The sequence below is a fragment of the Lampris incognitus genome, chromosome 19 (assembly GCF_029633865.1).
Source record: "Lampris incognitus isolate fLamInc1 chromosome 19, fLamInc1.hap2, whole genome shotgun sequence".
NCBI classification, from domain to species: Eukaryota; Metazoa; Chordata; class Actinopteri; order Lampriformes; family Lampridae; genus Lampris; species Lampris incognitus.
In genome coordinates this window covers 25,244,931-25,260,959 of record NC_079229.1, presented here as the reverse complement: position 1 = coordinate 25,260,959, position 16,029 = coordinate 25,244,931, and the positions used below count along the sequence as shown (strand labels likewise).

The window sequence follows — 16,029 nt, the reverse complement described above, 5'->3', positions numbered from 1 at the left end:
GTGGTGTTCCCAACACAGAATATTAACCAGTGTGGGTTGGTTGGTTTTGAATGTGCACAGACCAATGTGATTGGTGCTGAATGAGGTGGAGGTCAGCTATTGGTTGTTCCTGAAGAGTAGATAAGGCAGAATCGCCACCAGGGCGTTCTCTTGGTACCCCGCTCTAGTCGGGATAGCTAGGTTGTTACAGCGTAATAATAAATATACTACGTTACTGTCATAAGTCTGCCGTGTGCACTTTCCAGTTATCTGCTTAAACAGTTTAGAACAATATTAGTGTTTCATACACCACAGTTTGGTGACGAGGATGGGATGTTTAAGTTGGAAGTCACAGAGTTAGCATGTCAAGCAGCTCCAGCGAGGCAGAAGTAAACGACGAACAACCAGGGAGACGTTCGGTGAGTGAAAGGACCGTCGAACAGAAGATGGCATTTGGTAAGCCAGAAGATTTCCACTTCGAGGAAAGTGAGGAAAGTTTTGATAGTTATCGCCAGCGGTTAGAGCAGTACTTCGCAGCAAATGGATTCGACACTCGAGATGAGAAAACCAAAGCGGTATTTCTTACGGTAGTAGGAAAAAGGGCACATAGCTTGCTGATGGATTTGTGTGCACCAGATAAACCATCGGGTAAAACATATGAAGTACTGGTGGGAATGCTAGAAAAGCACTACATCCCGAAAACCAACTTTATTGTCGAGAGATGCAAGTTTCACGGAAGAAACCGAAAGGAAAACGAAACAATAAGTGAGTACATTGCAAGTTTGAGAAAGTTAGCAGCCACATGCAAATTTGGAACATTTTTAGATGAAGCACTGCGTGATAGGTTTGTCTGTGGAGTTAAGAGCAGTGAGCTAAGAGATCGGTTACTCAATGCTGCTCACACAAAAGACTTAACGTTGCAGCTCGCAGTTGAAATGGCGCTTTCTTTTGAGGTAACAAAAGGCAACAGTGCGCAACAGTTTGCACAGAAAGGCTATAAAGTTAGGCTACGGTAAAGTCTACAGCTAATGGAAAGCCCTGCTATCGCTGCAATGGAAAAGGCCACAGAACGGATGAATGCAGGTTCAAGGACGCAGAGTGTCACCAGTGCAAGAAAAAGGGACAGATCGCAAAAGCATGCCGTTCACCTAAAGAAGGAAGCTATGGCAAGGCATCGAAAGGGACCAGGCATTTGGAATGTTGCAACGCTCCTCAGCACGTGGACCAGAGCAACGCTCACAGTCTTCGGGCAGATGGAGATCCTATCCAGCCTCAGCTCTGCAGTGCCAGAGACGACTGCTGTGTGCCGACAAGGTGCATGGTGGATGCTGTACAGAACATTGACACTGGTCAGACATTGGACAGTGGAGGGGCCGAACTTTTTGCAATGGACACGGGTAAAGGTGACATTGTGAAACCCTACTATGTGTATGTCAGTGTAAATGGTACAAGGGTGAAAATGGAGGTAGACACTGGTGCAGCCGTGTCAGTGATATCTGAAACTCTACTTAAACGCAGGTTTAAAGATGTGAAACTTAGTCCTGCAAATTGTGTGCTGAAAACCTACAGTGAGGAATCATTGCCGTTGATAGGAAAATTCGCAGCAAAGGTGAAATGCAAGGAACGCTCAGAAAAGCTAGAACTACTAGTCGTGAAAGGAAGAGGTCCTGCATTAATGGGCAGAGACTGGATAAGTCAATTAAAGCTAGACTGGTCAAGAGTCAACAGAGTGGCTCCTGATACAGTGGATGATGTGTGTGCCAGACATGCATCAGTGTTCAAACCTGAGTTAGGCAAGTTAAAAGGTATTGAAGCCAGACTACATGTAGTTCCAGATGCAGTGCCCAAGTTCTGTAAGCCTAGAAACATGCCTTATGCATTAAGAGAAGCCGTAGAGAGAGAACTGGCAAAATTGGAAGCTGAAGGTGTCATCTCACCCATTAATTACAGTGAGTGGGCAGCTCCAATAGCTTGTGTGCCTAAAAAGGATGACAGTGTGAGAATATGTGGAGACTACAAGGTCACCATCAATCCATGGTTGAATGTGGAACAGTATCCACTACCCAAAACCCAAGATTTATTTGCTAAACTAGCAGGAGGTCAGTAGTTTACCAAATTAGACTTGTCGCAGGCTTATCAGCAAGTTCTGTTAGAGGACAATTCAAGACATTGACTAACTATCAACACACACAGAAGGTTGTATCACTACAATAGGTTACCCTACGGTGTTGCTAGCGCCCCTGCTATTTTTCAAAAGATTATGGATCAGGTTCTTCAGGGCATGGAAGGGGTCATCTGTTATTTAGATGACATCTTAATTACTGGAAAAGATACAGAAAGGCACCTGACTAACTTGGAAGAGGTGCTTAGTAGACTTGAAACTTACAATCTCAGGGTTAAAAGAGAGAAGTGTGCATTCATGCAGAACAACGTTTCATACTTAGGGCATGTCATTGATGCCCTGGGCATACATCCAATGAAGGAAAAGACAAATGCTATTCAGAGGGCCCCAGTTCCGAAAAATGTAACTGAACTCAGGTCATTCTTAGCTCTGTTAAACTATGGGAAGTTTATCCCTAATCTATCTACTCTGATTCATCCAATGACAGCATTGCTGCATAAAGATGCAACCTGGGAATGGTCAGAGAAATGTCAAAGTGCATTTGATAGTGCAAAGAAGTCTCTTCAGTCAGATAAATTGTTAGTACATTTTGATGCAGAGTTACATATCATACTAGCATGTGATGCTGCTCCTTATGGAGTTGGTGCTGTAATCAGCCACAAAATGAAAGATGGAAGTGAGAGACCTATCGCATTTGCATCCAGAATGTTAACTAAAACAGAACAGAATTACTCTCAACTGGAAAAAGAGGCACTGGGTCTTGTTTTTGGAGTTATGAAATTCCATGAGTATCTTTATGGAAAGAAATTCGTGTTATTGACAGACCACAAGCCACTGTTGAAAATTCTGGGGCCTAAAACAGGTGTGCCAACACTGGCCGCCGCTAGATTACGAAGGTGGGCTCTAATTTTGGCAGCGTATACATACGAAATCCAGTACAAGAAGTCAGAGCAGCATAGCAATGCTGATGCTTTATCAAGATTACCTGTGAAGCCTGATGTAGATGTGGTGTCAAACCCAATTTACAGAGTGTCTTACCTGGAAGACTTATCTCTTACTGCTAGAGAAATAGCCAAAGAAACAGACAGAGATCCTGTGTTAAGAGTGGTTAAACAGTTGGTGTTAACTGGATGGCCTAAACATGTACAGGATGAGTCACTGAAGCCTTATTTTCAGAGAAAATTAGAGCTTAGCATTGAGGATGATTGTTTATTATGGGGTTACCGTGTGGTAGTGCCTGATAAACTAAGAGACAGGCTATTGTCGGAATTACATGAGCACCACTGGGGAATAGTTAAAATGAAGTCCCTCGCCAGAAGTTTATTCTGGTGGCCTACATTAGATGACAGTATTGAACGTGGAGTGAATCAGTGTACTATTTGTCAGCAGCAGCGTAGTATGCCTGCTACCGCACCGATACAAACATGGAAATGGTCTTCAAGTCCATGGGAAAGAGTACATCTTGATTTTGCTGAGGACCACAAGCAGATGTTTTTAGTAGTGATGGATGCCTATGCTAGATGGCCAGAGATAGTTCCCATGACTACTACTACTTCATCTAAGACAATTGAAGCCTCAGTTCGTATCGCAAGAGTTTGAGTCATTTTTGACTAAAAATGGAGTAAAACACATCAAGTCACCTGCATACCATCCTGCAAGTAATGGTTTAGCTGAAAGATTGGTCCAAAATCTTAAGAAATCCCTTGCAAAGAATAGAGCCATTGGTGGTATGACGCTTGAGCACTGTGTAGCAAATTTTCTGATTGGGTACAGAAACCCACCCCATACTAAGACAGGACAGACCCCAGCTGAGCTATTTCTGAGAAGACAGGTGCGAACCAGGTTGTGTCTTATCAAACCAAAGTTCTCTCAGAGAACGCAGACCGAGTCTGAACCAAATCTTCCCCGTGTTAGGTCTTTTAAGGTTGGTCAACACGTGTTGGTAAAAAATTACAGGGGAGGGGAGAAATGGTTGAATGGAGTTATAAGTGAAGTGTTGGGTCCTGTCACATACAGTGTTGAAGTAAATGGAAATTGTGTGAAAAGACATGTGAACCAGATGTTGGGTGTCAAGGGAAATCCAGATCAGACTCAAATGGACTCTCTGGAGATTGATGATTTCAATGCAGACACTGATGTGTCAGAACATCCTGAACCACAGGTTGTGGAAGAACGACCTGTAGAACCACCACCGCCAGTTGTGGAAAGGAACACTCGTCCTGTGAGAGACAGACGTCCTCCTGATAGACTGAACTTGTGACTGACATGCAGATTGGTTATTGAAAAAAAAAAGAAAAGAAATCTGTAATGTAATGTATGATTACTGTTGAAGAAATACTGTACATGGTTATGAGCTTAAGAGCAAAAAGGATATGTTAGAATCCTAGAAAAAAAAATGAAGTTTGAATTTACAGGGGAGGCGCTGTGGTGTTCCCAACACAGAATATTAACCAGTGTGGGTTGGTTGGTTTTGAATGTGCACATTCAAATGTGATTGGTGCTGAATGAGGTGGAGGTCAGCTATTGGTTGTTCCTGAAGAGTATATAAGGCAGAATCGCCACTAGGGCGCTCTCTTGGTGCTCCGCTCTACTCGGGATAGCTAGGTTGTTACAGCGTACTAATAAATATACTACGTTACTGTCATAAGTCTGCCGTGTGCACTTTCCAGTTATCTACTTAAACAGTTTAGAACAATATTAGTGTTTCATACACCACAGAACAGTGACTGGGAGTGGGGTAGAAGAGTAAGGTAATTGGCCGGATACAATTGGGGAGAAAAAGGGGGAAAATTCTAAAAACCAAAAAAAAGTTAGGTCAACATCAACTATCAACATCGGTCAGCAGGAAATCACTGGACTTTCACAGCAGTAAAGTAATGTCACCACACAGGATGCCATTGCCTGTTATTGTAATCTGGTACAAGGGGTCACTGCATCAGCAGCAAATGTGTCTGTCAATGGCTAATTTGTGTAAAATACATGCATGTTGTCTACAGTAAATGTCCTCATGTATGAGACCTAACCAGATCACTCATTCTATGACTGTGCGAGTTTCAGTTAAAGAAGCTGCTTGTATGTGGTAGTCTGCAGCCTTCCCGGGATCGGCAGAGGGGGTGGAGCAGCAACTGGAACAGCTTGGAAAAGTGGGGTAATTGACCAGATACAATTTGGGAGAAAAAAAAAGGGGGGGCTGCATGTAATAGTTCTGCTTTTCTGAAGCATAATAAGGAATTATTAATATCGGCTGTAATTGCTGAGTGGTAGTGATTGAAACAAAGTGAGTGACTCATGGCCCCCAAATTTTCCAGATTTCTGCACTTACAAACACAGTAGCTGGGCCATGCGGATTGTTTTTGTTGTCATATAAAGACCTGTGATGCCCCCCCCCCACAAGATTCAGCTAACACTCAGTGAACCACATGGCAGTTACAACAAACTGATAACTACTGAAAGTGTTAAAGGTGGCAGTAGTCAAAAATATGTTGTTGTTATTCACATTGCCAAAAGGTAAAGATCAGATAGAAATTACCCATAGCCTCTTTAAACACCTAAATGTAACAAATGGTAATTTGGTCATTACCCGATGCACTTATCTGGAGGGACTAAGAATACAGGAGGATTTGATGCGCTGTTCAAGGACCTTTTGACAAAAAACTGGCCCTGTTTGCACCTGGCATTAAAATTATGTCTTGGGTTATCCAATCAAAAGTGGACAGCTCTGAGAACAGGTGTGAATGCACCCAAGATGCTAAAGGACGCACTGAGATCAGATCAATCAGACCACATTCGGAGTTGGTCTGGGCCACATATGGCAACATTCTTTTTGCAGTGTGTATGCGAATGTGTCCTGGGCCACATTGAAGGACCACCTACTCAACTAACATCCTCTGTGTGAGCGGATGTACGAAAAGCCCACGGAGATTTATTTTTTCCCCTTTTTCTTCCCAATTGTACCTGGCCAATCACCCCACTCTCGAGCCGTCCCGGTTGCTGCTCCACCCGCTCTGCTGATACGGGGAGGGCTGCGGACTACCACATGCTTCCTTCGATACATGTGGTGTCGCCAGCCGCTTCTTTTCACCTGACAGTGAGGAGTTTTGCCAGGGGGATGTAGCGCGTTGGGAGGATCACACTATTCCCCCCCCCCGCCCCCGAACAGGCGCCCCTACCGACCAGAGGAGGCGCTAGGGCAATGACCAGGACACATACCCACATCCGACTTCCCACTTGCAGACATGGCCAATTGTGTCTGTAGGGATGCCCGACCAAGCTGGAGGTAACACGGGTATTCAAACTGGCGATCCCCATGTTGGTAGGCAACGGAGTAGACCGCCATTCAACCCGGATGCCCCCCCCCCCCATGGAGATATATTACGAGTGCGTCAAACATTTTGGGCAATTTGGTTTCCCTGGAACTCACCAAGGAATAAACCCAGTCGGTATTGTTTTGATTTTGCCCGCATGCCAAGGCCTTTGAAAACTCCTTCATCTTCGTCTTTTAATATCTGGCAGACTAGGCACGGGAAGTGCATTGCTGCATTTGGTCTTTGCAAACGGAAATGATGTACATGTTTCTTTGCTTATAGAGCGGGGAAGGGAGAACCAATCACAAGTGGTCACTCGAAACACACGTGGAGACGCATTCTAATGCCAGGTGTGAACTGATGTACTACTTAAAGCTGTCCACTTGTGATTAGATCTCCCAAGATGCATGTTAAAGCCAGGTGTAAACAGGGCCTGAGTGGTTGATGGCCGATTTGTGCTGTTGCAGAGATGAAAATTGTGATCTGGTTTTAGGCTACTTTGTCAAATCTTTAGGCTCCTATATCCTCATGTCGTAAGTCACCTGCAGACTGTATGATCATTCTTTTGTACTTACTTGCATGTTGATGCAGATGTGGCAGGACCTAAACCAAAATCAGCTTCATCAGACTGAGTGACGTGCATGCTGTCTTGTTACCATTCTGCACAGTATTCTTGTGTTCTGTGTGTGTGTGTGTGTGTGTGTGTGTGTGTGTGTGTGTGTGTGTGTGTGTGTGTGTGTGTGTGTGTGTGTGTGTGTGTGTGTGTGTGTGTGTGTGTGTTTGTCCACAGACAGTTGCCTTTTCGAGTTCAGTACATCTGTAAACTACACCTGCAACAGCATCTGCCTGATGACATTGCCTGCCATGTTCCTTATTGGTCACACTGCGGGAATATGTCTCATATCTTTATTACAAGCTAGAACTTGTTGCATAGACTGTTAGTTTCACTACCAACTCGTATTAAAACCAAAAGATTTCGTTCATCTTATCAACATTTTGTCTAAGATAGCATAAAGCTGGCTGAAATCACACAGTTTAAATGTGGCATTAGGCTTTGTGCTGCTGCACAATGAATACAGTTATCTGTTGTCACTGTTGATTAAAGTACAATGATACCATTGGCCATGGCACGAGTACTGTAACTGATATAATTTGGGATCCTGGCATCTCTAATAATATCTCACCATTTTTTATTCCGCTATAGAGATTCTGACATAGTTTGGGTAAATCTTATCGAGTATCTGGTGTGTCCATTGCCATAACTGTAATGAATATCCAAGATAAGGAGGGCATAGGAGGAACTGCGCTGGAGAAAGACTTTATTACCAGAAAACACTCCACGAAACAGATTGTTATGGCAAGAGGCTAGCTCGATAACCAAGTCAGGAAGTAATTAGATCTAGAGACAGCACAGTAACAGGAGCAAAGGAAAAAAATAAATCACAGAATGTCGGCCACTTGGTGGATATTTTCATTTGAAGCATTTTGCGCCACAATGAATCCACACGTTTCTAACATGTTGGCTCCAATGGGAATTTAGACTCTCACTCTAGCGATGAAACCCCAGCATAGTCTGCATAGCATCAATGAACAATGTTGGAAACACTATGGGAACACTGCTGTTGTGGACCACCGTAGCATTTCAGAATAAAAAGGTTGGGAAAACATGGATGATGTTAGCATTTTAAGAAATGAGGTTACATGTGCTAGGGGGCTGATGTTCTCTCCTGTGGATGGGGCTCATGCTACAGTGAGTAGCTGAAAAGATGACACCCCCATACTGACTCATAACCAGCAAGGAAAAAATTGAAAATGGCAAAGAGATGGACCCCCCCCCAAAAAAAAAACAGAAAAAGAATGATGGAGGCTGTTCTTTTCAGCCCCTTCATGAATATTCTAATTGACAGCGTTATCTCTGTGATGATTATTAAGTGCTGCCCATTGGGTACTGCTTCTGGCTAATGTAGTGGAAAGAGAGGGGGCCCAGGAAGCTTTTATACGGGGGGATATTTGTCTGGCGGTACTTTCACATATATGCACAGCAGCAAATGTGTGTGCTGCTAGTGTGTTTTGCTTGTTTGTGTGAATAAGACTCTATTGGATGGTATAGTATGAGTGCGGGGGTTGTGTGTGAATCTGTTTGTCAGTCCCATGGTTTTAGCATGCATTACGTTTTTGTGTGTGTGTGTGTGTGTATCAGCTCTTTGCATATCCCCTCCCGCACTCTAATCCCTTTTGATGTTTGCCACAGAATCATTGAGAATCTCATCCTTCTTTCTCATCCTGGCGTTTCACTCTGCAACTAGCTTTAACTTGTCCATACAGCCAGAGTGCTGGTGTTTTACTGTATTCTTGTGGACTACAGTATATCCAGTGGAAACTAGTATAACCACATCCACTGGCAAAGATAGACACAAAGAAGAAAAAAACATCCTGACAAGATGTTGTTGAAAATACATTTACCGTGCACAATTTTGTTCTTTTTTAAAAAAAAATGCATATTCAATTCATGCACACAATTCACAGCATTTGAATTTGCAAATTACACTGTGCTAAGCCTTTCCAGAATATTCAAGTTCCATATTTTGAATAACTTTGGCTAAGATTTTGAACACATTTAAGCATTTGGCCATTTTTCCTTGGCATTTTTCCAAATGGCTTCCATATGTCAGAGGCTTAGATGAACAAGGGCTTTACCATTTGTCTGATTCAGATAAAATGACTGGCTCATAACCACCTCATAGCTCCACCATTGAGTGTCAGGCACTGATCAAAGTGTCTCCTTGGCTCCACCACCACCAGACTACAGTATATAAAGCCTCCATATGAAATAGTTTACACCTTCACCAACCAGGAAGATGTCTAATAAGCCCTTCCTGCCTCTTTGAACTACCTCAATCCAGTGGTTTGTACACTTGACATTCTCCCACACATTGTATGTATGTTATCCACATTAGAAATAGAAGCGTTACCGTCAGTATTTGATAGCCTTCGTAGGTTACCTTTACATTAGTATTTTAGAATGTGCAGTGTCAACTGATGCAGCTGATCTGGGGACAATGAAATTATTAAATATTGCAATCAAATACTTGAAAACAATTTGCCTGATATTGATTTAAGATGATGTAGAAAAAAACAGACAGTTCTCTGTGCTCTACAGTAGCATGCCATGTAGATTCCCCTTTTGGTTTGTTGATAACTTGGTTTTGTTTTGGGAATCTGTCTCTGTCATCCTTGCTGCATCCTGCGGCCCCATGTGTCATGTTGGCTGCTAGCTAAGCAGAGCCAACCGTGGGACTTCTTCATGCATTGTAGACTGATTGGTCTGGACTGGGCTCCAGTCACAACTGTGGGTCAGCATGTTTATTGTCCAGTCTTTTACACAAATGTGCATGTATGAGCATGTGCATCTGTAAACACACACACATGTACATGCACATAGCTACATGCATACCAACACACGTTTACACTCTGTCCCGGCCTTACCAATTTTGCTAAATTCAACAGAAATAATGGTTTGCTGTAGACAGGATGTTTGTGGATGACATTGTGATCTGTAGCTACGGTAGGGAGCAGGTTGAGGAGAGCCTGGCAAAGTGGAGGTATGCACTGGAGAGAAGAGGAATGAAAGTCAGTAGGAGCAAGATGGAATACCTATGTGCGAATGAGAGGGAGGGCCGCAGAATGGTGAGGATGCAAGGAGTAGAAGTGATGAAGGTGGATGAGTTAAAATACTTGGGGTCAACTGTTCAAAGTAATGGGGAGTGCAGAAGAGAGGTGAAGAAGAGTGCAGGCAGCGTGGGGTGAGTGCAGGAGTGTCAGGAGTGATTTGCGACAGAAGGGTACCAGCAAGAGGTGAAGGGAAGGTTTACAAGATGATTGTGAGACCAGCTATGTTATATGGTTTGGAGACTGTGGCACTGATGAAAAGACAGGAGGTGGAGCTGGAGGTGGCAGAGTTGAAGATGCTAAGATTTTCATTGAGAGTGACGAAGAAGGACACAATTAGGAACAATTATATTAGAGGGCTTGCTCAGGTTGGACGGTTTGGAGACAAAGCAAGAGAGGCAAGATTGAGATGGTTTGGACATGTGTGGAGGAGAGGTGCAGGGTATATTGGGAAAAGGATGCTGAAGATGGAGCTGCCAGAGAAGAGGAAAAGAGGAAGGCCAAAGAGGAGGTTTATGGATGTGGTGAGGGAGGACATGCAGGTGGCTGGCATGACAGAAGAAGATGCAGAGGACAGAAAGAGATGGAAACGAGTGATCTGCTGTGGTGACCCCTAAACCCCTAATGGGAGCCGCCAAAAGTAGTAGTAGTAGTAGTAGTAGTAGTAGTAGTAGTAGTAGACAGGATTGTCCTAATTCACCTCTTGTTATACAGAAAGATATGTCGCTTCAGCTAAAACGCCTTCATGTTAAACCTAATAAATTGGTTTGATCTGTAACATTTAAACATGGGTTAAATGAAATGAGCTCCAATTGCTGTCAAAGCTTGTTTACAATTTAATTCTATTCAAATGCTATCATTGAAATGTCCAGTAAAATTGCTTGAGGTTACACAAGTATTTGTAATTCAAAGCAATCCATCATTTGCTGAAAGAAACCCCGTGTGCGAAAAGCATTTCCCTCCCATTTTTTTCTGTCACTACAGAAGAGTGACGGCTCTATCAGCGGGTTAAAGGGAGTAGTTCCAGTCAGCCCCAAAATGAATTGAGTTTAACACAACTGCTTTTCCTTTTGCAGACTATCACTTTCACCAGCCGCTGTTTTCTTTGTGAGGGAGATGTCAAGGGAGGTAAGAGCTATAGTGTCGATAATCATGGCTTAGCTAAAATGAGGTGTGCACTCTGTCCCCCACAGGTGTTTCAGCCCAGCTGACAAATACCCGACTGAGAAGAAACACCTCGGTGGGAACTCCCTTCTGGATGGCTCCAGAGGTCAGTATGCCATTCACCCACACTCGCCTGTCTTTCCACCACATTAGCCTGGATCAAATCTCAATGGGCCATGCTTTTACAATCACCAGAGAGGTATCACTGCCAGTGAGCAAATTCATGAATAAGCACCAAAGAGATACCCTCCATAATTAATCTTCCCCAGCTCTTAGTGCATGTAGCATTCAACGGGTAAGTGTTTTGTATTCCCCAGACAGAAACAACTTACATTAAAAACAATATTCTCTAGTTTGCGGGTCATAGTGCAGTTGAAGGTGCTGGCACTAGTTGATAGCACAAGTCGATCTAAGGTGTGGCCAATACTTTTTTGAAGGAATAAATTATGAGTAGGTGTAGTGGGAGCTGTCTTCAATTACGGCCAATCAAATCGGCTTCTCTCATTCCCTTTAAAAGCAGTGCGCTCTCTTTCATGGTGAACTGCCAATTTCATAATGGACGGCAGAAGTTCAAAGCGGCTAAGACAGAAAAGCCTCTCCCAGGAGGAAACTGATGTCCTTGTTCAGGAGGGAGTCACCAAATGCGCATACAACTGACATTAACACCAATTCCAATGTGATATGAGACAAGATGCTAACATGATTATTTAACAGGCTACTGTTTAATGTGTCCTCGTTCTCACCAGCGTCTTTCTCTCTTTTTCCTGCGCATTCTATGAACACAGCAGGAGACCTTAAATATTTGTGACCATGGATCAATTAGCCTAGGCAATCAGTTCATTCTTTCAGGTTGAATGAGGTTAATTAAAATATTGAAATCCCCATCACCACGTTGTTTTCCATGAGTAATGACGCACATTGACTGTTTTATGTAGGAAGACAATGATACACATGCAGATATTTTGTTTTGTGATTAATAATGTTTAGGACAATAGTCATTAGTTAAGTTATTCACAAAATAGGCCAACATAACATACGCAAAAGTGGCATGTGTGATTTTGGGTAAGTCTGTGCTTAGCGCACCTTCACCTAAAGCCCAGAAACTGCCACACAACACCTGCATCTGTGCTAAGACGTGGTCTGACCAGGCGGAGACGCAAGTGTAATATTTGGTTTTATTTGACACCAAACTAGCACTGCGCCACCTGATTTTGCCTGACACACCCTCTACTGCGCCCCCAAACCCATTTCAGCACAAAGGATGTCATGGCGAGCCCGGAAATTAGCAAACACACCCAGGTGAGCGAAAAACCACCTTTCGCCCAACGAAATTGTCACTATGTCTGCATCAGTGCTACTGCTGGCCTTGTGCCATCTACAGAATGTCACTGTATAAAGTGTCCTCACTTTCCTGTCTTGGTTATAGGAATTTTTTTGAGTCATAAATATTTTTCTTTCAGTTCTACATTTGAAGAGTAAATAGCTTAATTGCTACATTTACATACAAAGTGGATCTAATACTACTGTCCTTTGTGGTAATTTTATGTGAGCACCTATGTGGAAAACAAGACATTTGATATTCACAATTAGGCCCTCAACACCTCCAATGGGCTCAACAGTACCTCCTCGTACCCTGACATATAACGTTGTCTTACATCTTACCTGTTTAATGTGGGCAACCCACAAGGTCACTGCATTGTGTCCATTTTCCGTTTCCAGTGTGGGAAGATAATAATAATAATAATAATAATAATCATTACATTTATATAGTGCTGTTTTAGATGGCGACACGAATTCACGTTTGCAGTGGCCTGACCCACTATCGGTGTGGGAAGATGGCAGCGTGACTCAGCGTTTGCAGCAGCCTCACTCACTACCGGTGTGGGAAGATGGCAGCGCAAACTTAAGGTTTGCGGCGGCCTCACCCGTACCGTCCATGCAGTGTCGTTGTCCATGTCTGCGTCTTAAGTTTGTTTTGTCTTCGTTTGATGGCTGGGAGAGCTTGGTCTGCTGCGTCCTGTGGGCTCAGGGACCCCAGCCCTGCCCGGAGCTGCGCCCGAAGAAGAAACACCAAGGGCAATCTGACAGGACACGGAAGCAGGGCAGGCTACGCTAACTGCTAGCCCATGCAGACCAGCAGTTCCAATAACACCGAGGGCGGTCTGGCGGCGGCCTCGCCTAGCGTTGACTGTGTTTTAGTGTCGTCATGTGGCCTGCGGGAGGTGTGTCCAAGATGTCTGGCTGGGATTGGATTGTTGTTCTTGGCGTTGGATTGGCTGGGCCGGGGGCTGATCTGCTGCGTCCGGTGGGCCCAGGTACCACGACCCTGCTGGAGCTGCACCCAAGGAGGAAACACAGAGGGCGGTCTGACAGGACGCGAAAGTAGGGCAGGCTAAGCTAACTGCTAGCCCATGCAGACCGGCAATTCTGACAGTCATCCTGCGTTTGTTCTCTTAGACAGTGATTTTTTTTGTAGTTTGATATGTGTGTTCTTGTAATTTTTGGATGTGTGTTTTTGTCTTTGTGTTGCACTGCTGCGGGCTGGGGGAAACAATATGTAATTTCATTTCATCTGCTTGCATTCATGAAATGAAATGACAAGTGATTCTTGATTGTAAGTGCAAGCATGCCTGCCTAATAAAACTGATTATAATCCTTGTCCCCATAAACTGCCCTTCTCTACACTGCTCTCATCAGTGACGAAGCGTTTGCTCAAACCGAAATACTCAAATACTTCAACTCAACTGTTAACGGATATACTGAAGATGAATTCTTGGAAATACTGCCCCACACTTTCTGAAATGCATGGCCTCATGGTGCATATGTCATGACTTTGACTTACCTTTTCCTAGAATGCCCTTGATTACAAAATCAAGTCCGCCTTGAGAACTGTGGCCATTTACATGAAGTTTGCATGTTGTACAAATCGATCCAGTGCATCAGAGCTGCTTGACTTATTCTGTCAGGACATTTAGATCCACTCTCATTGAGGAAGTGCGAAGACAGACCCCAGCCTGAGTGGACTGTGTGGCGTTCGGAGAAAATCATGAGCAAGAAGTGATTTGTTAATGTTAATATAAGAACCACATCGGCATGGTTTGAGCTTCATTTTGAGCTTGGATATGTAGCGCAGGCATTCAGGAAGATATATCAACACATGTATTCTGTAACAGGCCAGGCTATCACTGTAGCGAGTAACTGAGTTGTGTGGTAAGTCCAGTGATATCTGTTCAAAAGTGCAAAATATTCACTGCTGAATGGGATTATTTTCTGACCGTAGGTGTATTTATGTTATTCTGTTTTGTGCAAAGCAGCCTTTCACAGACATTTGTTTTGCCTTAAAGGAATAGTTTGTGTGCAAATGATCTTTGTGGGCACAGACTTAACAGACTGGGTTTCTGGTATTCATAATCTGTGGTATGATGTGAATATGTAGAGTGCAGTTTTGTATTTGTGTGTGTGTGTGTGTGTGTGTGTGTGTGTGTGTGTGTGTGTGTGTGTGTGTGTGTGTGTGTGTGTGTGTGTGTGTGTGTGTGTGTGTGTGAATGATGTAGACACACACGTTTTGCAACGTTCCTAGGATATCTTGTCACCAAAAGTCTGATCATGATGTTATCCTTATTTTGTCATAATCTGCATGTAAATTCAACATTTTATATAACTTCTGAGAGTTGGGGAGGGATGTTTTTTTCATGTTTCTACATAATTGATATTGACTGAAGAAATATAACACTGCTTGAGGGTGTGTGTGTGTGTGTGTGTGTGAGGGAGAGAGAGAGAGAGACAACAATACAGAGACAGACTCACATTCAGAAGGTATCCGTATTGTTGATTAGGTGTCAAGTTGCCCTAAGGATGTTGATGAGAGACAGTATGTGTGCGTGTGCACGTGTGTGCGTGTGTGTTGAGCATGCACACATATGGTTGTGTGCACATGTGTGTCCTGTGTTCGAGCTGAACACAGTTCTGTGTGCGCCACATAGCCTGCAGTAGCTTCATCTCTAGCTGAGTTCTGATACTATCAATAATCTCCCGTTCTAATATTGCCCAGCACCGCAAATGACATGCTACTCTATTAGAAATGTTTGCTGTGTGTGTGTGTGTGTGTGTGTGGGGGGGGGGGGCAAATGTGCTCCTCTCAGGTAATAGCATGTGAACAGCAGTTGGACTCGACCTACGATGCTCGCTGCGACGTATGGTCCCTAGGCATCACCGCCATAGAGCTGGGTGATGGAGACCCACCTCTTTCTGACCTCCACCCAATGAGAGCCCTCTTCAAAATACCAAGGTGAGACTCCTGTGAAGGTTGGGAAGGTCCTTCTCTGTGAAAATATTCATACATGAAATACTAACAAGTGGGTGTAAGATAAAAACACATGTGCATGTATTGTAAGGTAATCTAACCCCCCCCCCCAAAAATGTGAAATCCACGGCTCTATACCCAATTGAACGATTTGCTTCTTTATTTGGGTTTATGTGAGTCACAAACTATCATCTGATATCATCACTGTCTTCTCACTGTAAATGGTTTTCTTTTGCTTGCAGCGGCTTAGCTACAACACCATTCCCATGCCGGCTCTGATCGCTTTAGTTCTGCGAGGGAGGCTGAGAGCAGAGGCAGCCTTTTCTCTCCTCTTATGTAAAGTGTGTTGTGAGCTGAAGGTGAAAAATAATTGTTTACTGTCTTTTGACTTGAGTTTGAGAGCCGCAGAGGCACTTATCATCCCTGTCATGTCGATGGCACAGCGCTTGGTCCATCACAGCCCTGCCACTGCAAGCATTCCTCTCTCT

General features: G+C 43.7%; 1 protein-coding gene across 1 annotated transcript in view; it reads left to right on the top strand.

Moving 5' to 3' along the window:
• myo3a (myosin IIIA) overlaps positions 1–16,029 on the top strand; it is an 80,036-nt gene that overhangs the window by 21,603 nt on the left and 42,404 nt on the right. The window contains exons 5-6 of the mRNA XM_056299507.1: positions 11,268–11,344; positions 15,381–15,526. Of these exons, the coding sequence (XP_056155482.1) occupies positions 11,268–11,344; positions 15,381–15,526 (223 nt within the window). The remainder of the gene's footprint in view (positions 1–11,267; positions 11,345–15,380; positions 15,527–16,029) is intronic.